General features: G+C 39.5%; 1 protein-coding gene across 4 annotated transcripts in view; it reads left to right on the top strand.

Annotated features, from left to right (window-relative positions):
* The window catches only part of UMAD1 (UBAP1-MVB12-associated (UMA) domain containing 1), a 229,489-nt gene that overhangs the window by 14,300 nt on the left and 187,321 nt on the right, over positions 1-27,868 (top strand). For all 4 annotated transcript variants that reach the window (XM_055307336.1, XM_055307337.1, XM_055307338.1 and 1 more), the window contains exon 2: positions 18,110-18,200. In XM_055307336.1, the coding sequence (XP_055163311.1) occupies positions 18,110-18,200 (91 nt within the window). The remainder of the gene's footprint in view (positions 1-18,109; positions 18,201-27,868) is intronic.

A 27,868-nucleotide genomic window follows, 5' to 3' on the forward strand; every position in this document is an offset into this window, starting at 1 on the left:
AAAATGTTTTTTCTTCTAATCCATAATTATGGAATGTTTTCCTATTTCTTTGTATTCTCTTCAATTTCTTTCATAAGTGTTCTATAGTTTTCAGCATAGAGATCTTTTACCTGTTGGGTTAGGTTTATTTCCAAGGTATATCTTATGGTTCTTGGTGCAGTTGCAAATGAGATCAGTACCTTGATTTCCTTTTCTTTTTCTTTATTATTGGTATATAGAAATGAAACAGATTTCGGTACATTGATTTATATGTCCTGTGAGTTTGCTGAATTCATGTATCAGTTCTAGCAATTATGTGATGGAGTCTCTTGGGTTTCTACATAGAGTATCATATTGTCTGCAAATAGTGAAAGTTTGACTTCTTCCTTGCCAGCTTGAATGCCTTTTATTTCTTTTTGTTGTGTGATTGCCGAGGCTAAGATGTTTGGTACTATGTTAAATAGTAATGGTGAAAGTAGACATCCCTGTCTTGTTCCCAACTGTAGAGGAAAAGCTCTCCATTTTTTCCCCATTGAGGATGATATTAGCTTTGGGTCTTTTGTATATGGCCTTTATGTTGTTGAGCTAGTTACTCTTTCCCTACTTTGTTGAGGGTTTTTATCAAGAGTGGATACTATGTTTTGTCAGATGCTTTTTCTGCATCTATTGAGAAGATCATAGGATTCTTTTCTTTATTAATGTGGTGTATCACACTGATTGATTTGTGAATATTGAACCACCCTTGCAGCCCAGGAACACATCCCATTTGATCGTGGTGAATAGTTCTTTTAATGTACTGTTGGATTTGATTTGCTAGTATTTTTTTGAGAATTTTTGCATCTATGTTCATCAGAGATATTGGCCTGTAATTCTCCTTTTTAGTGGGTCTTTGGTTTTGGAGTCAAGCTAATGCTGGCCTTGTAGAAGGAGTTTGGAGATTTTCCTTCCATTTCTATTTTTTGAAATTTATTTTTTCTTCTCAATTTGAGAAGAATAGGTATTAACTCTTCTTTATTTTTTTAAAAAAGATTTTATTTATTTATTTGAGAAAGAGAGATAGCAAGAGAGAGAGAGAGAGAGCACGAGCAGGGGAGGAGAGGGAGAAGCAGACTCCCTGCTGACCAGGGAGCCCAACACAAGGCTCAATCCCAGGACTCTGGGATCGTTGCCTGAGCTGAAGGCAGATACGTTGCTGACGGAGGCCACCCAGGCACCTTTTCACTTTTCTTCAAATGTTTGGTAGAACCTCTGGGAAGCCATCTGGCCCTAGACTTTTGTTTATTGGGAGATTTTTGATTATTGATTCAATTTCTTTGCTAGTTATGGGTCTGAATAGTTTTTCTCTTTCTTCCTGTTTCAGCTTTGGTAGTTTGTATGTCTCTAGAATTCATCCATTTCTTCCAGGTTGCCCAGTTTGTTGGCATATAATTTTTCACAATATTCTATTATACATGTTTGTATTTCTGTGGTGTGGGTTGTGACTGCTGTCTTTCATTTGTGATTTTATTTATTTGGGTCCTTTCTCTTTTCTTTTTGACAAGTCTAGCTAGAGGTTTATCAAGATTATTGATTCTTTCAAAGAATCCGCTTTTAGGTTCCTTGATCTGTTCTACTGGGTTTTTTGTTATTGTTGTTTCTATATTGTTTATTTCTGCTCTAATCTTATTTCCCTTCTTCTGCTGACTTTAGACTTCATTTGCTGTTTCTTTTCTACCTCAATTAGGTGTAGGATTAGGTTGTGTATTTGAGACTTTTCTTGCTTCTTGAGGTAGGCCTGTATTGCAATACTCTTCCATTTTAGGACTATTTTTGCTGTATCCCAAAGGTTTTTGACTCTCAGGTTTTCATTTTTATTTACTTCCATGTACTTTTTAATTTCTTCTTTAATTTTCTGGTTAACCCATTCATTCTTTAGTAGGATGTTCTGTAACTTCCATGTGTTTGTGGTGTTTACAAATTTTTTCTTGTGGTTGACTTCAAGTTTCATAGCATCATGGTCTGAAAATATGGCTGGTATGATCTCAGTCTATCTGTACTTTTTGAGGGCTGATTTGTGACCCAGTATGTATTCTTTTTTGGAGAATGTTTCATGTGCACTCAAGAGAATGTGTATTTGGAGAATGTGTATTCTGCTGCTTTACGATGAAATGTTCTGAATATATCTGTTAAGTCCATCTGCCCCAGTGTGTCATTCAGAGCTATTGTTTCCTTGTTGATTTTCTGCTTAGATGATCTGTCCATGGTTTTAACTGTTAAAGTCTCCTACTATTATTATATTATTATAAATGAGTTTCTTTATGTTTTTTATTAATTGTTTCATACATTTGGGTGCTTCCAAGTTGGCGGCATGGATAATTACAGTTGTTAGATCTTAATAATAGTGGCCTTCTTCATCTCTTGTTATAGTCTTTGGTTTGAAAATTAGTTTGGGGGCTTCTGAGTAGCTCAGTTGGTTAAGCACTGGACACTTGATTTCATCTCAGGTTATAATCTCAGGATCATGAGATCCAGCCTTACATCAGGCTCTACACTCAACACAGTCTCCTTAAGATTTTTTCCCTCTCATTTGCCCCTCCCCCATCTCTTCTTTTCTCTGTCTCTCACACACACAAATAATTAAAATAAAGAAAATCTAGTTTGTCTGATAAGTATGGCTACTCTGGCTTTCTTTTGATGTCTGTTAGCATGATAAATGATTCTCCATCTCACTTTCAATCTGAAGGTGTGTTTAGGTCTAAATGAATCTCTTGTAGGCAGCATATAGATGGATTTTTTTTTAAGAATTTATTTATTTACTCATAAGAGACACACAGAGAGAGAGGCAGAGACACAGGCAGAGGGAGAAGCGGGCTCCATGCAGGGAACCCAATGTGGGACTCGATCCCGCGTCTCCAGGATTATGCCCTGGGCTGAAGGCAGCGGTAAACCACTGAGTCACCCGGGCTGCCTTGGATCTTGTTTTTTTTTTATCCATTCTGATACCCTCTGTCTTTTGATTAGAGCATTTAGTTCATTTACATTCAGAGTGATTATTGAAAGATATGAATTTAGTACTGTTATATTACTTGTAAAGTTTGTTTTTCTGCTAGTGTTGTCTGTTCCTCTCTAGTCTTTGTTGCTTTTGGTCGTCTTTTTTCCACTCATAGTCTCATTTAATATTTCTTGCAGGGATGGTTTAGTGGTTATGAATGCCTTTATCTCTCTTTATCTCTCCTCCTATTGTGAATGACAGCCTTGGTAGATAAAGTATTCTTGGCTGGATATTTTTCCCATTCAGCACATTAACTATATGTGCTGCCACGGTCTTCTGGTCTGTCAAGTTTCTGTGGACAGATCTGCTGTGAACTTATCTATCTTACCTTGTACATTAAGGACTTTTTTTGTCCTCCTGATTTTAGGATTCTTTCCTTTTCAGTATATTTTGTGAATTTGACTATGATTCTTCTTGGTGATTGTTGGCTTTTGTTGAATTTAATGGGAGTTGTCTTTGCTTACTAGATTTCAGTGTCTGTTTCCTTCCCCAGAGTAGGGAAGTTTTCAGCTATAAATTGCTCAGATAAACCTTCTGCCCCTTTTTCTCATCTTCTGGAACTTCTACAATATGAATGTTATTATGTTTTAAGGAGTCACTGAGTTCCGTAAGTCTACATTCATGATCCATGTAGACTTTTCTTTCCCTTTTCAGCTTCATTATTTTCCATAATTTTATCTTCTATATCACTAATTCTCTCCTCTGATTCATCCATCTTCATTGTCATGGCATCTATTCACGTTTATATCTGGGTTATAGCATTTTTAATTTTGGCCTGACTAGATTTTAGTTCTTTTATTTCTAAAGTAAGGGATTCTCTACTGTCTTCTGTGCTTTTTTTCAAGCCCACTTAGTGTCCTTATACTTGTTTTAAATTCTGGTTTAGAGGATCCCTGGGTGGCTCAGCAGTTTAGTGCCTGTCTTTGGCCAAGGGCATGATCTTGGAGTTCCGGGATTGAGTTCCACATCAGGCTCGCTGCATGGAGCCTGCTTCTCCCTCTGCCTCTCTCTCTGTGTCTCTCATGAATAAATAAATAAAATCTTTTATAAGTAAATAAATAAATAAATTCTAGTTTAGACATCTTATATTTGTATTGATTAAGTTCCTCACTGTGACTTTTTCCTGTTCTTTCTTTTGGGTTGAATTCTTCCATCTTGTCATTATGTCCAAGAAAAAAAAAAAGAGGAAGCTAGATCCTATGTGTGTTTTGATCAGCTTGTTAAAAGCAGCTGGATCCAAAAAAATATTTTAAAAAATAAATTTAGAAAATGAAAAATACAAGTAAATTAAGTAAAAAATACATACAATAAAAAGGAAATTCAAAAAAAATTAAAATTAAAAATAATAAAAAAAATACAAAGGAAGGTAGATCCTGTTTCCCCTAGAGCTGAAGCTTTGCAGCACTCTGATCTGTACACTTGGTGCCTGTGGTGTTGATGCTGGACCTGTTGCTCTGGTTCTCAGGTGATCTTGACCTATTGGAGATGGGCGCACAGCACACAAGGGGGCGGGGCCTGGTGTGAGCGGCTTCAGCCTCCACTAGGTGGTGCCCTTTTGCTTCCTGAAGTTTTTCAGCACTGGTGGGCTAGGTGGAAGTGGCGTTGCCCTGTTCTCTCCTTCTAGGATGGGGAGCTAGCACCTGCCACCCTTCAGGAAGCCCTCCCAGGAGAGCACACAGCCACCTCTCCTGTGTCTCCTGTGTCATTTCTGTGTCCACCGTGTCTGTCTCTGCCTGCCAACTGGCACTGCACTCTCCCATGTTTCACCTCAGACATGGACTGGGTTCCCAAACTCCACAAATTTTAGAGATCCCAGTGGGCAGGACCCGTGCTGATCCCCTGGGGGAGGGTCTGGCTGCACCATAGCTGCCCACAGGTTTGTCCCAGAAATTGGGTGTGCAACCACACAGTGGCTTGGAGTTTCTGGCAAAAAGTATAACAGAAAGGATACCAAGACTCACTGCCTTCAGCCGGTGCCTGTGTTCTGATGCTAGCCAATGGGGCAGCTCAGTGGTGCCCTCTGGGTACCTTGCCCCTAGAGAGGTCACAGCACCCCCTCTCCTAAATGTACTCTAACAGGGGAACTGCCTCTCCACGTGAACCCAGGGGATCCTCAGACCTCCCTGCACACTCTTAGGTCTCTGTTCTCCTTACCCACCGGAGCATTGCTAAGACCCAGGCATGACCCTGGTGATGTTGCAGACCTCTGAAACTTCACACTTTGTGGCCTCTGAAACTTCACAGTCTGCACTCCACTGTTTTTATAAAAACTTGCGATAGTCTACGCTGCTTCTTTCCTTTGCCCCGTCAGTGGTTTTGGGGAATAGTTTTTCTTGTGCAATTCTCTGTGTGCCCACTTCCACTCTTTCTCTCTCACTCCTCTCTCTGCAATTAGGATTCTTTCTCTATCGCAGCACCCACATCTCTTCTCTTCCCCAAATCAATTCTCTGCAGTTCCTACCTTTCATGATGTGGTGGTTTGGTTTTTTTGTTTGTTTTTCAGCTCTAGTTGTGCATTTTTTACTCTTTCTCAGCCCTCTGATCAGTTGCTTGGGTATTCAGGATGACTTGATGTTTTTTATCTAGCTGTGTTCCAGGGAGGAGGCAAGCCTAGGGTCTTCCTACTCCTCTGCTGTCTTCACTCCTCTAAGATTTTGCCTTCCTAAATTAGTAGAATCAGGGGAGACATTATTATGCTGGTTTTATTTATTTTTATTTATTTTTTCATGAATAAGGACAGGGGAGGGGAAAAAGCAGCCAGTACTTATCACTGCCAGGATACCAGTCTTGAGTCTGAAAATAATAGGGTAGCTAATTAAAAGGGAAAAAAAAAACAACAAAAATCCCCAAATCCAACAACAACAGCAATAAAACTACACAAAACCTCCCTTATGATTCTAACAGAGACTTTGGGGTTCATGTTTATTTACAGAGTAATGGAGGAGAGTAAAATTGCATGAGGTCAGTTTTACCCTTAGACTGTCTGTATGCAATGATGTAAATAAAAAAGATATGAGAAAGAAAGTTCTGTTCTAAAACCTTTTTGGGCCAACTTGTGACTTTTCAAGATGACTGTCATATGCTTGAAAAGTAATTCTGCTAAAGAGAATTCCAGAAAATTAGTAATTTCAGATTATGTAATGCTTCCAGGATAGCGGGGTTTTATTATTATAGCAACAGCTAATGATTGCAAACAGCTCCTAGTGGAGCTAATGAATAGCTGGCAGTTGAGATTTTCAGAGGAAGCCTCTGTACTGCTCTCCATGGCAAGTAAAGCCAACTGTTAAAAGTCACTAAGTTGTGGAGATAAACTAGAAACACTCCCCAACCAGATCAAGAAAAGAAACCCTACAAAACGAAGAAAAAAATCCCAACTTGGCCTCTGTGTGAAATCTTCACTGTGAAGTTGTCTGGAGTTCTTTGCGCTCTTCCAGAATCCTGTTTTACCTGGTGCTATATAATTATCAATTTGTAGCTTAAGATCTTCCGACTTTCTAAGTATTTTAGATATTCTGTTTAGGCCAAAAATCATACCCGTAAAACTTATCAATTTGCTAAAAGCAACTATATTAGTCATGTTAGGGAAGTGAGTTTTATTAAATCATTTCCCTTAAGTTTTTAATGGCTGTTATATATGCACATGATGTCACTTTCCAGTTAGGTGACAAGTGAAAAGGTTAAAAGTGTTACATTAAAGGACAGCTCTCAAAATGAGATTGCCACCACTACTTTGTATTCATCTGGTTATGTTGTAAAAGCTGCGCTGCTGTGCTCTGAGTACATCTCTGAGCTGCTCCAGACCAGCTGAAGTGGAATGGAAATACTAGTTCAAGGAGAAAAAAGAACAATGTAATATTTCCTACTGTTAAAAAATAACTTGTTCATGTGTTTTTTTAAATGGTTGATGGTGTGTATTAAAATGCTCTGGTGTTCATATTCCATTGGATAAGTGTAAAAGAATGTTGTAAGTTTTATTTCAACATTTGAATAATCATAGTGTGCTAGAAACTACATCCATTATAATTTTCAGTGGAAATTTTTAGATGTTACCTTTAAAAATGCAAGGGGGTACATAATGTTTGGTCTTTTCAGAGTTATATGAGCACTGCAATATAATTAGTGGCTTTGAAATTGTTTGCCTGCAACTCACACTAAGAAATACATTTCATATCGTGACCTAGCACCAAAAGCAAAAGTTCATAAACCATTATTTGGCAAATGTGATAGTCTCTGATGATCTTTTTGCTTCCTTTCCCTTTCTCTTCATCTTCTTTTTTCTTTTTTCTCCTATTTCATTCCATTTAAAAATGTGAAAAAAAAAATGTGGCCACGACCCACTAAATTGAATTTACTTCTAAAGGGTTGGAATTAGCAGTTTGAAAAATAGCTATAGATCCAAGATTAAATTTTTTTGTTTTTTTTGTCTCCTGAGTGTTTTTTTTGAGGGGGAGAGGTGATGGTTTGAGCATAAAATTAGAGAAGTGGAAATAAAATTTATGTTAATGTTCAATTAATTGTCTTTCAGACTTCCCGGGAGCTTGTTTATGACATCAGCTTAAAGGCCTTTCCTTGCTCCCTACTTGTTTATCCTCAGATTTCCATACCTTTCCCCCATGACACCAATGTCACAAACGTTCAAAAAAAAAAAAAAAAAAAACCCTATCTGGGATGACAAAACAAAGGCAAACCTTTGGGTAATCATTGGTAGTACAAAGTTAGTGAATAAATTTTAAGAGGTTAAAATCATCTCTCTCATAGTAATGTAAAATCTGTCAGACTACCAAACTCATCAAGGAGGGAACTTGCAAGATATTATGACTGGTTCAAAAGAGAACTCAAAGTACCACCACACATTTGTAGTCAAAGACAGGAATTTTGAATTTATAAATGGATGCAAAACTGGTCACTATCCCACAGAGCAGTAATTAATGCATTTTACCAGATTCATTTCTGTGGACAGGAATTACTCACGTGACTATCCATTTTCTACAAGTTACCTCCTACAGAGTGGTGATATAACCTAGTCAAAGATGAAAGTTACCATAGCCCAGGTGGGTACGCTAGCCAGAATGTCCACTAAATTCCAAAGCCTTTCTCAGTTTTTCTTTATGTCAGTTAGGTTTAAGCTATTATGCACATTCCAGGCCTGGGTTTAACATTTAACATAATGCAAATACTACAAAAGAACTATACTGTGAGTATAAACTGGTCATGCATCCTGGTGACAACAGGTATTAGGTTTGGTGTATATTTTTCCATATTTTTGTTTTCTAAAGTATAAACATGCTCATCCCCTCTGCCCCTTCACACACAAAATAGAAATTACTTTTATAGATAGAAAGCCTGCTAGTTCTTTTTTAAGAAACAAATAAATTAGAACTATAGACAGAGTAAGATAGTATAAAACAAATACAGTAAAAAAACATACTGTAAAGAATATATATAAATAGATATTAAAACAGATTATTAAAGTATTACAAGTAAATCATATCAGCTACAATGATTTATTAAAAAAATGAGGAAAAATAAATCACTTCAGCTGAAAGGTTCTCTAAGAGGACTGGGCTGGCAGGAGCTGGAGTTGGGGGGCCTAGGATCCTAATCCCACTCACGGGCATTAAAACAGGCCCTTCGTAATGAGGCAGCTTTAGACTTTCAAGGCTGTGTTCCACTGAGCTTTCTAGATGCTTTGGGATCATCTGCTTGGGGAGAGATGAGCTAACTACAGCTTCAGCCTGGTCCTGTTTGTGTTTTGTGGTTGCTTCTGTTTTTATTATTGTTTTTAGCTTGGCCATAGCAGTGAGTGAAACTGTGAGTCTGGGCTTTCCCACCTCAAAACCATCAAACGCTCTTTTTAGCTGGTTCCTGGATCCAGCCCTCACAAGCCTTGTTTTGGTGAAGGGCTCCTCCTTGTGGCTCCCTGGATATCTCTCTTCCTCCCTCCTTCCCTCTCTCGAAGTGCCTGTGGGAGAGTGGGCCTCTCTCTCCCCTTCTCCCCGATCTCCCAGGAGGCTGGCTTCACACAGACTTAGCTGCTTGGCATTTGAATTTACCACCCCGGGTTATGCTGAAGAGGCCAGTTGTTTTCTGCAGTTTTGAAACCTGAAACAGTATAGTCGAGTTTAACATCTGAATCCTGATAAGACAGTCAATTATGTTTTTGAAAATAGTGAAGAAAAGCGAGTGTACATGCCACTCTGGTGACAATTAAGGGGATGCATTTTCATAGTATAATTTGAGATCTTAGAGATCATGACTTCAATTCCTGAGCTTTTACATTTTCCATTTGAAAAATCACTGATGTTAATGATTTCAGTTACCACTTACATGCTAACAACGACCCGTTCTCTGGGTCACTGAGTCCTATTTTTCCAACTGTTTACATGTTTACACCTGGGCAAGTATCGTTTCCCTACATCTAGTTTGTTCAAAACAGAATTCGTTATATTTTCTTCTCTTAAAATGAGCTTCTCTTTCCTACTTTTCTTCATAATACTACTTCCGTCAGTCCCTCATGCTTGAGATTTCACTCGCTTTGTTTTGATTCCTTTCCATCTGCATTTTGTAGAGCTGGGGAGTCACAAGGTCCTCCTCCACATTTCTGCACATCTTTTTAGTTCAAATGTCTCCCATCTTAATCCAATCCCATTTTGCTACAACTTTCTAACTTCTTGACTCTGCTCTCCACCAGCCTCTTCGGCTCCTTTCCTCAAGCTCGTAGACAGTGCAGTAACATTAAATAGATCCCGATCCGCTACTGTGGATATTCTAACATATTCTTGATTTTTCAGCCCTCTCAATGATTGGTCTCCACCTTTCTTTTGCAGTTTCAATTTTCTTTAAAGATTTTATTTATTCATTGAGAGAGAAAAAGAGAGAGAGAGAGAAGGAGAGAGAATGAGCAGGGGCAAAGGGAGAGGGAGAAGCAGACTCCCCACTGACCAGGGAGCCCTATGCAGGGCTCAATTCTAGGACCCTGGGATCATGATCTGAGTTGAGATACACTCAACCACTGAGCCCCCCCCAGGCACCCCTGCAGCCTTAATTTCTGCAGCTTATCCACATGCCTCTGTTGAGGTTAATCCCTTTGCTGTCCTCCAAACGCTCTGTGCTGTTTGTTCAGTGACCCTTCTTACAGGAAGGGCCTTCCTTCTCCTTGTTTTGCGTCTGTGCCCTACCCTGCAGGTGACATTGAACTCAAGGCTACCTATTTGTGAAGTCCATTAGGGCTCTTCTCATTCTCACTCATCCTTCTGGAATCCTTCTGGAGCAAATATGAAGGGAAAAAACATATATGTGTGCATACACACAGGTATCCCCTTCTTTTTCAGAGTTCATATTATACTACTCTGCTCTTATGAAAGACATACCTTCATACCTGTTGTGGCTGACTGAAACAAGTCTAGAGAGGATTTTCCACTTGTATGAAAAAGGCAAAAAGTAAAAATAGGTCTCGGTGTTTGTTGGCAGCAAGCTATTACGGAGGCAGTGTGTGTGCTCAGCAGTGAGAGGGGCCCCACCCATCTCCTGGGAGCATCTCAGCATCCAGTCCCCATAGCTCTCAGTTGTGTCCCTGAGCATCTGTGCTTTATCTGGATTTATTTTGTGTATCCCTTCCTTTTTTTTTATTTATTTTTTATTTATTTATGATAGTCACAGAGAGAGAGAGGCAGAGACACAGGCAGAGGGAGAAGCAGGCTCCATGCACCGGGAGCCCGACGTGGGATTCGATCCCAGGTCTCCAGGATCGCGCCCTGGGCCAAAGGCAGGCGCCAAACCGCTGCGCCACCCAGGGATCCCCTGTGTATCCCTTCCTTAGCAAGATGTGTCCTAAGGTACCTGAAAAGCTTAAGAGAAGTTATTTTGGAGGCCTGGGAATGGTAAAAAAAATTTCCATACAGATTAGTGATGCTTTTTCACTTTCTGCCGTTTTGGCTTATAAAAAGCTTTTATAGAAACAGTCTACGTTCGGATAGCAGGGGAAACTTGTGTGTTATCCTCATTACAGTCAAGTAGCTGCTATTGATGAATCACAGATAGGAATGGCAGTGTTTTTGCATTTTTGCATTATCTAGTAGTCTGTTGTAATTGAAAGACAAATTGAGAAAACCAGGTCGCCTTCATCCTTTTGTATTATACTTAAAGTGTAAGCTTTAGGATAATAGGGAAAAATAAATCTATTACTTGCCCTACCCTCTGCCCCTTCAGAGCAATGGGATCTGCTCTAGTGATCTAGCCTGTTTATATGCAGTCTCTGTATATCATTAAAAGTGAAGACACTGTCCTTTTATTTCTCGGTTTTGTGTGAATGCACAGATAAAAGAAGCATTTTCTTTTCTACAAAGACTGTATCTGTAACACAGGGGTTTAAGAGATGCAAGACAGTTTTCTGAATCATGGTGAACTAAACATTTATATGACTTCTAGGATATTGTGCTAATGATGAATTTTTAAATTAATTTTATTGGGTTATTATTGACATACAATAAATTGCACATAATCAAAGTGTATTATTTGATGAGTTTTGAGATAGATTCATGCTCCTGAAACTGCCCCCACAATCACTGTAATGAACATGTTCATCAGCCCCAAAGTTTCCTTGTGCTTCTCTGTAATCTCTCCTTCCATCCCCCTGGCTTGCTCCCCACTTTTCAAACAACTGCTGATTTGCTTTCTGTCACTATATATTAATTTGCATTTCCTAGAAGTTCATATAAATGGGATCATACGGTATAAACTCTTTTTTTGTCTGGCTTCTTTCACTTAGCTTATTTTTTTTTTGAGATTCATGTGTGTTGGAGTATGTCTTAGGACTTCATTGCGTTTTATTGCTAAATAATATTATGGTTATGCCACAGTGTGTCCATTTATTGATTTTGGACATTGGTTGTTTCTGGTTTGGGGCTCTTATTAAAAAAGCTGTTGATATTTGCATACAAGTGTGAACATATGCTTTCCGTTCTCTTAGGTGAATACCTAGAAGGAGCAGGTCTGGGTCATATGGTAGATGTATGTTTATGTTTTCAGGAAGCTGCCAAATGATTACTCATAGTGGTTGTACTTTATTACATGCCTACTGCAGTATACAAAAGTTCCAGTTCCACATTTTTGCCAACACTTGGCGTGGCAAACCTTTTAAATTTGAAATATTTTAATCGGTATCTAGTGGTATCTTACTGAGATTTTAATTTGCATTTGCTTATTGACTAAGGAAGTTGAACATCTTTTCATGTGACTGTTTGCAATTCACATACCTTCTTTGTTGAAGTGTCTGTTCATATCTTTTGTCCAGTTTTTATTAAGTTTTTTTCTCATTATTGAATTTTAAGAGTTCTTTATATTTTCTAGATATGCATTCTTTTTTTTATTTTTTTTTAAATTTTGTCTATTTTTGAGGGAGAGAGAGGAGGGAGTACATGAGCAGTGGTTAGGGGCAGAGGGCACAGGAGAAGCAGTCTCCTTGCTGAGCAGGGAACCTGATGCAGGGCTCGATCCCAGGACCCCAGGATCATAACCTGAGCCAAAGGCAGATGTTTAACCAACTGAGCCACCCAGGCACCCCTAGATACATGTTCTTTTTTTTTTTTAATTTTTATTTATTTATGAGAGAGAGAGAGAGAGAGAGAGAGAGAGAGGCAGAGACACAGGCAGAGGGAGAAGCAGGCTCCATGCACCGGGAGCCCGACGTGGAACTCCATCCCACGTCTCCAGGATTGAGCCCTGGGCCAAAGGCAGGCGCCAAACCGCTGCGCCACCCAGGGATCCCCCTAGATACATGTTCTTTAATGGATATGTGATTTGCAAGTATTTCCTCCCAGTCTGTGGATGGGCAGGTGAATTCTTCATCCCTCATCTATGTTCAGGTTGCTAGAGGATTCCCATGTTTGAGAATTAGGAGACATTCATTCTGAGTTGGGCCCCAGCTCAGCCAGGCAAAAGTGTTGCTACTGGCTAAAAATGGATTTTTTAAAAAATATTTTATTTATTTGACAGAGAGAGAGAGAGCACAAGTGGGCAGAGTGGGAGACAGAGGGAGAGGGAGAAGCAGACTCCCTGCTGAGCAGAGAGCTGGATGTGGGGCTCAATCCCAGGACTCTGGGATCATGACCTGAGCTGAAGGCAAACCTTAACTGAGTGAGCTACCCAGGTGCTCCTAGTAATGGATTTTAAGAGTAAATATTGGCTTTTTTTTTGTAAGTGTAAAATTCACTTACTATAGACAATTTTTAAGATACTGAAAATTGTAAATAAGGAAATGAGATTGGAATATGCTTGGGAACTCGAAGCCAAAATCCAGCTGTCAAGGCCATGCACATCAGAAGCCTGGGTGCTTAGGTCACGATTCATTAGGCTTCAGGCAACAGGACTATTACCGACTTCCTCCACTTTGGGGATGCGGCTCTTAAATTACTCTTAAGTTTGCTAAGGACTGCCTCAGATATATGGTGCGCTGAGGCTACAGTTATTCTTCCTCCTGGATATAAGTTGGGTGCTGCATCTACAATGCTTGGTCTGTATCTGGCCTAAGCCCTTAATAGATGTTTATAAAATATAAATACAAAATAAAGGAAGTTCTTGAATATAGATGTTATGGAATTAGTTATGCCTTCAAAACCTAGAGCTGAGCAAGACTTGGGAAGAAGGGATTGATAAAGTCAGAAATGGAATTAATCAAATGTATGTGACTAATTCTAGGAAATATTACATAAGTCTAACACAAATGTCTAAGTGTTAAGGACTCCTTGCCTGTGCTGCTTCGTTCATGAAAAGCTTTCAGTTTAGTTGCAAAAGGACTTGGTTTAAAGTTCTAGCTCTGCTGTTTAGCAGCCACATAGACTTAGGCCAATACTTAATCTACTTTACTTCGATCCTTTCACTTATACATTGCCATTACTTAAGTGTACTGGACAAGGTGATGGAGATTATAGGAGATAGGGTACATACATAAGGCAATTTGGTAATAATGACTGACACAGAAGGAATTTAGTAAATGTTAGGGGGGTTTTAGTTGCTCCCCTTGCCTTCCTTGTTTCTAGTCATAGGTAGGACAACTCAGTCTGGCTGCTGGGGTGGTGATCTGCCCCACACAGCTCTCTCACCCCAGGAATAGTTCATAGAGGGCAGATCTTAAAATGGTATTGCCAGCTCACCAGGATACATTTTTGCACGGCTGTGTGTGTTTTTCAGTGATAGGAAAAAATGTCATGGGATAAAGATAATTAGGTTATACATTAGAGCATCTTTTCGTGCATGGAGTGATTTCTTAAAGATGTATGGTTAGACTGATCTTACATACCTGGTGGAATTAGACTACTAGTGTCAGCAGTAGTATTGGTCATACAAGGGAATCCCAGGACTTGTATTGTAAAATTGGAACCTTATTCTCACGAAAAAGCATCTTGAGGAAAAGAGTCAAGGTGGTGGTCAGATTGGTGGAGTGATGGGCATGAGGGTGACCGGTACTTTTGTAATAATTTTAGAGTTGTTTCAGATGGATATTTATAGTAAACCATTCTTTGCTGCCATTCTGAGTTCTTTCATTCTGTGTTGACTTCCTTTCTCTTACTCCTGGTCTGTTTCTTCCATGTCTGGAAGTTTTTTGATTCATGGAATCCATTTTATCCTTCCTTTTCTAATGTTTACAGTGTTCTAAGGGAAGGGATTATAATATGCATTGCCAATCAGTCATGCTAGCAACAAACAGATGCAGCCTGTATGTAGTTTAAATTCAAAGTTTTAAGTCGTGAAAAACTTAAATGCTTTACTTAATTACTTAAGTTATAAATTCTGTACCAAATACTTGAATTAAAGAAAGATTCTTGTACCACACCTGAGTTTGGTCTGGCTTTTATTTATTTTTATTTTTATTTTTTAAGATTTTTATTTATTTCAAAGAGAGAGCATGTGAGTGGGGAGGGGCAGGGGGAGAGAGAGAAAGAATCTGAAGCAGGCTCTGTACTGATCATGGAGCCGGACATGATGCCACATGCTTAATTAAGATCATGACCTGAGCCGAAACCAAGAGACAGATGTTTAGTGACTGAACCCTTCAGATGCCCCTTGGTCTGCTTTTATAACAACATATTTAGACTTTGGGGGCTTGAAACTGACTTATCAGAACCACTTTTATAATTTCCATGTTCCATTTCTCTTTTGTGGCCAGACATGAGAAAGTATTGGAAATTTGAGTCCTTCTATTAGAAGGCTTTTCTATATATGTTAGAGCAGGAAACTCTTTCCAAAGGGCTTTTCTTTCTCTGTGTTCACAAAGCTCCTTGATGTAGCACCCTAATGGCATGTGACACAGTGAACTAAGCAAGCTATGTGGCCACATCTCCCTCCAAGGAGGAAGCAAAACTACAGTCCTTTGTCTCCATAAGGCAGAGAGCCAGTGAACAACCCTTATGTTTCCATGGTTCTCATTTGTGGTCATCACATCCCCAGCTCTCCTCATTGTAGGCACAATAACCCACCCCTCCCCCAGAGCTGTAGCCCACACTGCCCAACTGCCCATTCACATTCAAAGTCCAGTATCTCCATCAGGTCCAAGTGTGCCATCTCTTGGTCTGGAGACAGTGTGAATTAAAAAGACCCATCCCCTCCATCCCCTCCTACTCTGGGGGAACTGGAAACCATACTGCCCAAACCACTCTCATTCAGAAAGAGGATGAATTGGAGGTATTCAATAGTTATGGAGTGGTAGTGATCCTGAAATGGAACTGAGCAGGGTTTTGGGGGGACCCCCACCTTGGGTTGGAGGATGCCCATTAATTATGCCCAAATTCTTTTTCCTGGGAGAGGCCCCCAGTCCTTGTCCTCCATGCCCATTGACTCCAGCCTCTTGGAGTTTCTTCCTTTTCTAGTAACTTCCTTGGCTACCACTGAAGTGGGCACTGAGCAGTTTTTGGGGTCTGAGCAGTTCTCTCTGGCAAGTTCCTGTCTGTAGGGCTGTTCTAAATATCCACTAGTCATAGTCTTCCTTAAAAAAAAATTATTTGGGGGGTGAGGGGAAAGGGGCAGAGGGAGAGGGAAAGAGAGGATCTCAAGCAGACTCTGCACTGAGTGAAAGCCTGGAGTGGGGCTCAATCCCGTAACCCTGAGGTCATGACCTGAGCCAAAATCAAGAGCTGGGGCTGCTTGATCGGCTGACCCATACAGGTCCCTGGGTCTTTTTTTAATCCAGATTGGTAGTAGTCATTTTGGCCATATAGCTCTCAAACATTTTGTTGGCTTCTTAGCTGTTTGATTATAATTAGCTTCATGTGTCAAAGGCCAGACCTATAATTTTTGCTAGAGATCTCTCAGATTTGCTACATTCCTCAGCTTTTCCATCCCACAGGTGCCCTCTATTTCCTTATTTACTTGGGGGTACCTTTTCTTTGCCAGGTTTCAGCTGAAGACTACCTTCTTTTTCTGTTTTTTCCTGAACCATTTTACCCCAAGTGAAGGAATTGACTACATGCCACATTGATCCGTGCTGAAGTCTTAATATCAGGTGTTAATGGTTGTACTCTTGATTTGATGCTTACTTGAGGTTGAGTTTTAATCAGCTGTTGTTTCTTCAGAGGCTTCTCCATTTCATTTGGGTTGAGAAGTTAGTTGCCTTTTCCAGTCTTTCAAGTCTTTAAATCTGAGCTCTATTTTTGTCCATTCTTGCTTGTACACCAACCAGTTCTCTGATACCATTTCCTTCTTGCAGGGGGTTCTGTTCATCTTACTCCACAAAAGCATCTAATCTCATTTCTCACCAATCCTGTATGGGCCGTGTTTCCTTGCCCTTTGCCCAGAATGCCGAACTATTTCCAGACCTTTCTTTTGGACCCATCACTGTATCCTCTTAAGTGTTTTCTTTGAGGATTTTAGAGGCTGTTCCTTTTCCTTTACTGAACTATTTTCTTGATCACATGCCTTGTGTTATTCTCCAGTTTTTATTCCTTTAAAAGTAAAAGCAGCTAGATATGTTTTCTAATCAACAGATAAGCTCCATTACTGTCCCCACAGGTCCACAGCTCAGGGCAGGTCGACTTCCACAAACCCCAGTACAGTTCTCAGTTTCCAGAAGGCTTTTGCTCAGATAAAATCTTTACCCTCCCTGCTTGATTTTCTGGTATGGGTAGAATATATGAAACATAAAATGCGGAGCGCTTGCTGCTACCAGGACTTATGTTGCTTTGCTTATGGGGACTGTCCTCAGATGTGAGGTTCCCTCCAATTTCCTTCTCAGTTCTTTTCTAGGAATTGTTGTCCTTCCTGAATGTACAAAGATGGGAGGAGAAAGAGGAAAGTGGGGTGTGTGTGTTGGGGCACACAATCTTACCAACACAAAGATCTGCATTGATGGGCATTTAAAGTTGGTTGCAATGGATACAGTTGGTCCTTGAGTGTGTGAATCAGGTAACCAACTACAGAGGATATTTCAAGTGCCTTCCTTTCTTTTTCAGGTGGCCTCAGTTTTATTTATTTATTTTTTATTTTTTAGACATTTATGTATTTATTCATGAGAAACACACACAGAGAGAGGCAGAGACACAGGCAGAGGGAGAAGCAGGCTCCATGCAGGGAGCCCGACGTGGGACTCGATCCTGGGTCTCCAGGATCATGCCCTGGGCTGAAGGCGGCGCTAAACCACTGAGCCACCTGGGCTGCCCATGGCTTCAGTTTTAAAATGCTTAAGCTGGTTATGACACGGCAGGAAACCTGGACAAATTTTTATTTTGTTTTGTTTTTCCTTTCCTCAGTCGAGTGTCCTCTATTTATAGTTAGTGAGATCCTTCCATATTCTGGTGTGATCTGTTGATTTTAGTTTTACATGTATAATTCTTTGGGTTATTTCCTGCATGTTCAGAAATGGACAGATGTTACATGGTTCAAGGCATACATGATTTTGACCTCGAAGTCCATACCCCTTAATTTCTGGGTTCTCTTCCGACACCTGGAGAGGGCTTATGTTTTTAGGTCTGGTAATAGAATTCCTAAAAGTAATTATTGTGATATCTCTATGTTTGGCTTTTTATTAAAAAGTGTAAGAGTTAAAAAAAAAAAGTGTAAGAGTTTTACACTTTCATCTGACCTTGACATTATATAGTGTTTCTGTTTCAGACAGCAGCGATGTTTCACTTCTTCAGAAAATCTCCGGAATCTAAAAAGCCCTCTGTACCAGACACAGAAGCAGATGGATTTGTCCTTTTAGGTGAGTCTTTTTGAGAAACAAAATCCTAATTGGTTAAATTATTTTTACTTTAAAAGATTGCTTGAAACTTATGTGATGAATTTTAAAAATTATTTCCTACTAATTCCAGAATTCATTTATGTATATGAAATCTATAAAAATAGGGATTGCCTGGGTGGCTCTGTAGTTAAGCGTCTGCCTTTGGCTCAGGTGGCGATCCTGGAGTCCTGGGATTGAGTCCCACATCTGGCTCCCTGCATGGAGCCTGCTTCTCCCTCTGCCCGTGTCTCTGCCTCTGTCTCTCTGTGTGTCTCTAATGAATAAATAAATAAAATCTTTAAAAAAAAAAGAAATCTATAAAAATATCTATAAAAATAAAGGTCATCAATCACTTAAAATATTATCATCAAGTCATACACTTCTTATATATTACTTTGGCTGTATACTTTAAATATATAAAGTCATCCCTTTTTTTCCCCTATATGTTAAATGGTCAGCCTTTTTAATTGTGAAAAACCTTGAAGGAAAATGTCTTGAAGGATCCTTGATAGATTCAAGTTCTGTTTTATAAATAGTACCAAACCTTGTTCTTAAATTAGCATCTGAAATTAAATTAAGCATCCAATAAATAATTTACTGAATAAAGTATACTTTTAAAATATGTTAAATCATGTCTCCTTAATGTTTGTTTAGACTGGTTTATTTTCTATTAAAAAATTGATACCACTACTATGATAATTTGGTATGATTTATACCGCTGTTATAAATTTTAGAAAAATTTCTTTCAAACAAATACTATGCTTTTTCCAAAGGGAATTTTGAAAAATAACATTTCCTTCATGTTGTTATGTCTTTCCCCTGAGGAAGAGATTTGCAGTTTTTGTATAGTTCTTCTGAGAAATTCTCTCCCCAGAGGGTGGTGAGCCAACACCTAGTGTTCCCACATAGCACGCATCCTCTTCCACTCTGGACTTCCTCCCACCAAATTCAGCTCCTTTCCTGAGAGGATATACATGAACTTGTAGGGTATTTGTTCTCTGGGATGTTTCTCAGGTATCATTCTTTCCAGATTCTCGTTTCCTACCTATTATGGTCTTTTTTTTTTTTAAAGATTTATTCATTTATTTATGATAGACACACACACACACAGAGAGAGAGAGAGAGAGAGAGAGAGAGAGACAGTCAGACAGACAGACAGAGATAGAGGCAGAGAGAGAAGCAAGCTCCATGCCGGCAGCCCGACGCGAGACTCGATCCCGGGACTCGAAGATCGTGCCCTGGGCCAAAGGCAGCCACCAAACCACCGAGCCACCCAGGGATTCCCCCCTCTTATGGTCTCTATCTTAGTCCAATCAGATGGGGTTCCCCTAGCACTGGCAAATGCTCTATATGTCTTGAAACATGGAGGATGGCTCCTTGGATTTAAGAGTGATCCTGAATTTTTTTTTTTTTTTGGCTCTCTCAGAGCTACAGTTCATACCATGCCTCTTTCCCCACACTTTTAGAAGTATAAATGGGCAGGTCTCTGCCTCTTCAGCCCTTCTCTTTGGGATCTGGTCTCTCACAGAAAGGACACAAGGGTTTCACCCATCTGGCCCTCTTCCATTTCTAGGCCTTAATCTCTGGGAGAGCAGATTAAGAGTTTTCTTGTGGCTAAACATTACCTTAGAATATTTCATCTTTTCCACAGTCAAGTTCTGGCAGGCCAGAATATGCAGTGCTGGCAAATTCCCTTTCCCTTTTGGCAGTTTTTCTGAATCTGTGTCATATGTCCTGGGACAGGGGCAATAACTCGGGTGGTCAGAGTTGTTTTCTCTCTGCCCAGATCCCCTACACCTGAGGCAGAATAGTGAGGCATTGTTTGACCAGGGCTGGTGGTTTTTCTGGAGAACTTTCTCATGGGTATAAATGGGAGTGCCTTGCACACGACTGCTTATCTGGCCCTTCTTGCCATGTCAGGTATTTGTGCTGTGGCTTCCAGGTCAGAACTGACTGCATCAGTCCCAACTTCTGTTCCTTGAAAGCTGCCGGTGCTGCTGCCCCCTTACCTCCTGGAATAGCCTCACTAACTGAACCTCAGTGATGCCGCTGGTCTGCTTCTTTAGGCCCTTTCATAAGAAACTCTTCTCTCAGAAATTTGCTTCAACAAAGCCTGGTTTTACAAACTGTGTTCTGTATTCCTCTTTAGTCTTCACATATATACAGAGAACTTGGCTGTTTTCTGTTGTTTCATGATTAGAAATCAACATTATTCTTTTTGTAACCAAATAGCCATCAAAAGGATTGTGAGTTTACATCCAGACATCTTTGAGAGCACATGCGACTTTTTTTTTTTTTTTTTTTTAGCACATGCGACTTTTAATGCTGGCCCTCAAAAACTCTTTATACGTCTTCTTCACCTCTCTGGCTCTGTGGCTTGCCGCTTTGCAGCATATCAGGGGTGAGCTTTAATCACAGCTGAAAACGCTCCAGCTATTGCTTTTTCTAAAATCTCCAAGTGTCTGGTAGCTCGAAACATGTAGGTACTTCACTTATAGTGAGCTAGACCAACGGGGCCCAGTTTCTGGGGTAGTTTGCCTCAGCAGGTGAAGCTTATTTGCTGTGGACCTTTTTCTCTTCTAGAAAAGGCTCTGGTTTAAAAAGTGGTCTTTAGCTGAGTCTCAGAAGTCACAGAAACTTTCATATTTGTTAACTCATTAGGAAACTTCCAGCACTTTATTACTCTAATCTGCTTTCATGTTCTAGCTGTGCCATCCGATCTGCCTAAGCTCTTCCCCAAAGCTGATATGCTGTACTCTAAGGGCATTTTCCCAGGACCATGGGGGACTGAGTTGGGTAGGTTCTGTTCCTGCGCTGTACCTCACCTGCAGCATTGGTGTCCCTGGCAGTCATGGGGAGGCCTCACGACCCTTGTAGTTCCAGGACAGCGGTGTGTTTTGAAATGCAGCTGGTGGTACGCCCGCTTTCAAATGTTCCAAGCCAGATGAGTCCCCCACATGTCTGTTCGGCTCTCTCATCCTTCAGCTGCCATGAGTGTCCATGCTTGTCTGTGGTTAGCCCTATTTCCATCCAGGTAAAAAGCTCTACCCCTTCACCACTTGGCATGAAAAATCCCTGCGTCTCCCTACCATTCTGTGAGCTTAGTCACTCTCTTGAAGTTGTGATAGCAGTCAGCCTCAGCATTGGCTCTCTCTTCCTGTGTCGTCTTTCTCTTTTCATCAGTCACAACACCTCCCTTCTTCCTCAGGAACACCTCAGAGGCACTGCAGTGAGGTGCGGGTAAGAATCATGACTCGAGCCAGACACGTTGGCTCTGTATCGTGGCTCTACAGCTCGCCAGAGCCTCCATGAGAGGGGAGGCTGAACTTCTTCCCCTCCTCCTCAGGCCTCTGCGTAGGCCTGAGAAGCATATACACATAGGTCGTGTTAACAGCATAGAACATACAGGTTTTTACAGGTACATGGGAGCCCCCCTAGGGAAATGAAGACCCAAACAAGTGGCCAAACCTGTGTGCTTATATATGGGGTTGAACAAAGAGGCCACTGTGGAAAAGAGAAGTGTGTGGGGAGACTAATGGAAGATAAGAGTTATTGTGACAGGGTCTGTTTGTATGAAGTTCTCTTGGCCTCGACTCTCTCCCTCCAGGGATAGGAATGTTTCTTCCCTCCTGGCATCTTCTATAGGGGGTTTTATCTCCTGCTTTCAGGAAGGAAGTGGGGTCAGAATGCCCTTCTTGCACCTACTGTTTTTTGAGTGCCTTGAGCTCAGAATAATCCTGATGTCAAGGTGGCATGTTTTGGGGTGGTATGTTTGCCACCCCTCACCATTTTGAGCAAGTTATATAACCTCCAGGGGTGGCAGGGCATTTAGAAAATGAGCATGATAATAGTGCCAGCCCATAGAGTTATTGAGAAGATTAAGTGGGTTAACATGCATAAGGTGCTTAGAACAACCCTGCCAGTGAAATGGTAATATTATGTCCACTTATAGGTGAGGACTTAACTTTTCTGAGTTCCTCCAGCCAGCATATAGCTGATCTGGAATTACAGTCCAAGCAATCTGACTTTGGAACCTAATCCTCTTAACCACTAAGCTACCCATTTTTTTAAATGTCATAATATTTTAAATTTTAAGACATCAAAGACATTTTAAGCTCTTTAAAAAATTTTGACATTGTGTTCCTTATTGTTTTAAAGAGCAAGTATTGTGTTTCTTTGTTTTTATTTTTTAAATAAAAGAGTTGGTTGTTGTTCATAAAGTTGGGCTTTAATTTTGGCTACCTCAAACTTTTCAGTATGTAATATTTTAAATATTTTTAAGTATTGCAGACAACTATAATCTCCTTAATGAGGTTGAGGTTGGAAGATGGCATACATATTTAGTTAGTAAAAAATGCTCTGACAGGGACTTAATTGATTTGACTAGTAAAAGTCAGGACAGATTATTAGGAATATAGTAGGCTGTCTTTAAAAATAGAATGGTAACCTCTTTTTTTAAAGCTGATTTGTTCTGCTAAGTTGTTCTATTTTATCATGTGATTGCATACTGACAAATGTAATACCTACTTTAGTCTCAGTACATACTGTGTAAAATATTTTGGAAAATGCCAAATAGGTCAAGTGGTACATATGAAATGCCTTTATTAACATGCCCCATACTTGCACACATATATTTTGGTTATCATATATCCACATAACTTTCTTTGTCCTCGCATACAATAGATACATTGCTGGAAAATAAATGTGTTTGGTGGACTTTGTGTATTTCGGAAGTGATACAACTAAGTAAAGATTTAGAAACACAATTATATTTATGGCAACAACTGCCTCTTAGTACAGATTCTACAGAATTTGTTAGATTATCTTTGTATGTGGTCTTTATAACCTGTTGCTAAAATTATGTTGTTAAAGGTATAAAAATTATCTCTCTTCCTACTTGAGAGTAACTTTTATCCTAGCAGGCCTTCCTGCTTAACACAAATTGGCTTTAGGTCACAAAGATTAGATGGCATCGCTGAGTTGCTAAAGTCAACACCCTGTGACTTGAAATTGAGGATCCAGGCAAAGCTGAGGCATTTTGTTGATAATAGGAATATCTGGGCTGTTCCTATACAATTAGCTCACTTTTAGACAGAAAGCTTTTTCCCTGTTAAGGTTCCTAAAGCTTTAGCCTTTGTGAAATGTCGAGTGTGCCGAGTAAGAATAAGGGGGAAAAAAAGCCTCATAGAAAAACATCCTTTCCCTTGTAACCAGTTCCTATTCACATAGGAAGGTAATAGCTATTCGTTCATTCAGTAATGATGTTGAAGTAATCCTCCAGGGTACTCATTTTACACAAAAACAAATTGCAGTTTTCATTTGCATCACTGGGTGGCGATTTTTCTTAGTTTTATACTACTGTTTAAAACCCCAGCAAGCGTGGTACTATTTGTAATTACCAGGGTTTTCTCGTGTTATGACATGTTTAATTGTACTTTTAAGACGTTATCTTTAAGTTGATTACAAATTTACTACTGTACTGTGCAACCTCATAGTTATTTTAAATTAAGGAAAAGGGTATCTGTTGCCTAGATGTTGGCATATAATTCCTTCCAAAACTAAGACAACGGCATGAATTAGCTTATTATGTTACGGCAAAAAGAAGGAAAAATAACAGCAACAACCCCCCCCCCCAATATAAGATGAAAAAGAATAATTTAGATTACAGATGTTATGTTTGCTGACATTGCTGACCAGATACTGAGTAGGACTTTGGAGCAGGTGGAGAGAAATCGGGCAAGGACAGCCCCTGAGATGGAAGGGCAGAGGTTATGGTACAACTATCATTCATCATGGTTTTCAGAATATTCAGGTGCTTCTGAAAGTGGGGGGCATGAGGACCCATAGTTTCCATCAGGCTAATTATTTTATAAAACTGATCGAGACACACGATTTAGCACTTCAGCAACTTGGATTTCATCTTTTAAGGGTCGATATTGAAATATGTTACTTAGTCTCACCTTCTGTGTTCTGGTTGAAATGATAAATCAGATTTTGAAATGTAATGGGTTATTTTGAAGGTTGACTCCTATGGAATTCCTCTTCCTCAGAATCATTCAAACCATGTATACACACTAAAGTTAAACTATTCCATCTTTTTCTAAAGATTTTATTTATTTATTCATGAGAGACAGAAAAGCAGAGACATAGGCAGAGGGAGAAGCAGGCTCACTTAGTCTACTTTAGTCTCAGCGCATACTGTGTAAATATTTTACACAGGACCCTGGGATCACACCCTGAGCTGAAGACAGATGCTCAACCACTGAGTACCCAGGCATTCCAAACTATTCCATTTTTATATGGAATTTTTGGATAATCTCTCTGTGCTCCTTCTTTTATTTAAAAGTGGAAATGTAACTGTATACAGTAAAAATTTATATTCCATGGGATGTGGGACAAAATAAGTCACTTTGAATCTCTCTAGGACTGAAGGCTTTAATTAAAACAACAAAGACAAAATTGAAACAGATTTTTAGCATGTGCTTCCTATTTTTATTCCCTGTTCTTACAACAGAAGTATACCAAATCATTTACAAAAATCGAGTGTGGATTAAAAAAACAACTGACCCTATTAATATCTCTTTACCCATGTATTGTGATACCCCAAAAAACTCAAATTATGGTTACTTTACTTGGCAATCTTTGTATTTTTACTCTGACCTTCCAATTCTAAAACAAGTTTCAACTAACTTCATTATGCACTTGTATATTTCCCCATTAAGAGACGTGGAGTTTGATGTCTAATGGATAGAAATAACAGAACTTTCATGTTCATTGGTTCCTAATTCTGGTTCACCTGTTCACCTACTGACACTTTGGAGTTAGAAGTGTTCAGGCAAGGCTGTCCTGGGTAAGGTGTACCCCCGTCTCAGCTCTTTGCATGGATTAGAAGGAACATCATGGAGCAAAGGAGAGGTGTGGACCATATTGAGAAGCAGAACTGAGCCCTCTGTTTCATACGATTAATTGTGAGAAAGTCATTCATTCGTACTGGGGCTCAGTATGTCAATCGGATGATCTGTTTCTCTCCCTCCTTGATTTGAACCCTACTGTGCATTAGGGAGCACTTTGAAAAGATAATGGTGCTGGGGCCTCCAGAATCCCTGCATTCTAGTTAGACAGGCCTGGGGTTTGGCCCAGACAGGAGTATTTTTTTTTTTCAGCATTCCCAGACACTACTAGTGTGCACGTAGGGCCGAGAACCACTGATACTCATTCTCTGTAATTTAGTGCTCTTACACCAACACTTTGAAAAGGACCTCATAAAAATACAGGCTTACGGTTTCTCTTCCACTGTAGTTTGAACCATAAACAAACAAAAAGCAAATAAAACCACAACACTTCTAGGTTAAGCACACTTCCTTTCAAACATTAAATAGGTAAAGAAGCAGAAAGCTTCAAGTTTCTTAAAGTCATATATTTGGAATCTAAAAAAAATTTCTTTAAATCAGTGGAGCAATTGAGAAGCATTTTATTAACCTAATTATACAGATGTGAATTCCACGTGGCCTGTAACTCTTTTGGTCTTTAGCCATAGCACATCTATTTGACAGATTAACACCTGTAATCTCTTTAGAACAACTCCAAGGAACTTTTTCTTTGAACTGAAGCCTTCAGGCAGCCATATTTGTAGTATAGCCATTTGGGGGTCATTGGCTGGTTTCCCCTGGTGCTGTTTCCCTGAGGGTACTTATTTAGTATGACGCTAGTAGGGAAACAGCTTAAGCATGCACACTGTATTCCATAAATGAGTTTCCTCTGGCATTTCCTTAGAGGCTTTCAGCATGCTTATATCTTCCACATTTAAGACTATTTAACTGAAAAATTGTGATAGTAGCTTTTATATTTGAACTTAAAAGTTTATCTTTCATTCTGTTGAGGAAATAATGAGAATCACAGTAAAATGCACACTATGAACATTATACTTTGCACTGGTAATTCAGATAGGGTTGGAAGACCTGAGTGTTTGTTTTCTGGTAATCTTCATAATATGACAGTATTATTTCATATTTTAGTGGTTGTCTTACTCAGCATCTATTTTTTTTTTTCCTTTGAATGCAACCAAAGCATGTTAAAAGGGAAGGATTATTGCTAAGGGTAAAACATTGATCTACATAAATGTAAATTTCTGAAAAATGTATCTTCTTCCTTTGTTACATCCTGATAGAATTATGGTGTTACCTCAGAATAGCGTTATGTAATAAACTAAGCCAGAAGGAAAACATCTTATATTTGTGTGATGGAGTCCTCTTATAGCAGTGATCATTAATTGAATACTCTTGAGCACCTCACGGATGCTTTGCTCCTTATTAAGAATGCTGCAGATTCCTAGGCCTACCCATACCCAGTGAAACGGAATCTTTGGAGCTAGCCTAAGAATCAGCATTTTAAAAAAGCAATGCATGTGACTTTTCTATGACAAAAGAGACAAGAATATACAATGGGGAAAAGACAAGTCTCTTCAGTATATGGTGCTAGGAAAACTGGACAGCAACATGCAAAAGAACAAAAGTGGACCACTTTCTAACACCATACACAAAAGTAAACTCAAAATAAATTAAAGATCTAAATGTGAGACCTGAAACTACAAAACTCTTAGAAGAGAACACAGGAAGTAATTTCTCTGACATCAGCTGTAGCAGCTTCTTTCTAGATACGTCTTTCTCAGGCAGGGGAAACAAAGCAATAATAAACTTAGGACTATACCAAGTAAAAAGTTTTGGGCAGCAAAGGAAACTCTCAACAAAACAAAAAGGTAATCTACTGAATGGGAGAAGTTGTTTCCAAATGATATATTTGAAAAGGCGTTAATATTCAAAATATACAAAGAACTTATATAACCCAACACCAAAAAAATCAATCCAATTGAAAAATGGGCAGAGGACCTGAATTGACATTTTTTTCAAAGAAGCCATACAGGTGGCCAACAGACACATGAAAAGATGCTCCTACTAATAAGGGAAATGCAAATCAAATCCACAATGACATATCACTTTACACCTGTCAGAATGGCTGAGATCAAAAAGACAAGAAATAACAAGTGTTGGCGAGGATGTAGAGGAAAAGGAACCCTTGTGCACTGTTGGTGGGAATGCAAACTGGTGCAGCCACTGTGGAAAACAGTGTGGAGGTTCCTCAAAAAATTAAAAATAGAATGTGACCATATCCAAAGAATAGGAAAACACTAATTCAAAGGGATATATGCATCTCTAGCTTTATTGCAGCATTTTTTACATAGCCAAATTATGGAAGCAGCTCATGTCCATTGATAAAGAAAATGTGTCATTGATAAAGATAATGAAAACTTGCCATTTGCAACATATGAATGGATCAAGAGGGTATAATGCTAAGTGAAATAAGTCAGAGAAAGACAAATACCGTTTGATCTCACTCGTATGTGAAATTAAGAAACAAAGCAAACAAGGGGTATCTGGCTGGCTCAGTTGGTTAAGCATCTGCCTTTGGCTTGGGTCATGATATCAGGGTCCTGGGATCAAGCCCGAGTCAGGTTCCCTGCTCAGTGGGGAGCCTACTTCTCCTTCTCCCTCTCCCTCTGCTGCTTCTCCCCCACTCCTGTTCTCTCTTTGTCTCTCAAATTTTTAAAATCTTTTTTTAAAAAAATACAAATGAACAAAGAAAAAAAACAAACC

The sequence above is a fragment of the Nyctereutes procyonoides genome, unplaced genomic scaffold (assembly GCF_905146905.1).
Source record: "Nyctereutes procyonoides isolate TBG_1078 unplaced genomic scaffold, NYPRO_anot_genome, whole genome shotgun sequence".
In the NCBI taxonomy this organism is placed as follows: domain Eukaryota; kingdom Metazoa; phylum Chordata; class Mammalia; order Carnivora; family Canidae; genus Nyctereutes; species Nyctereutes procyonoides.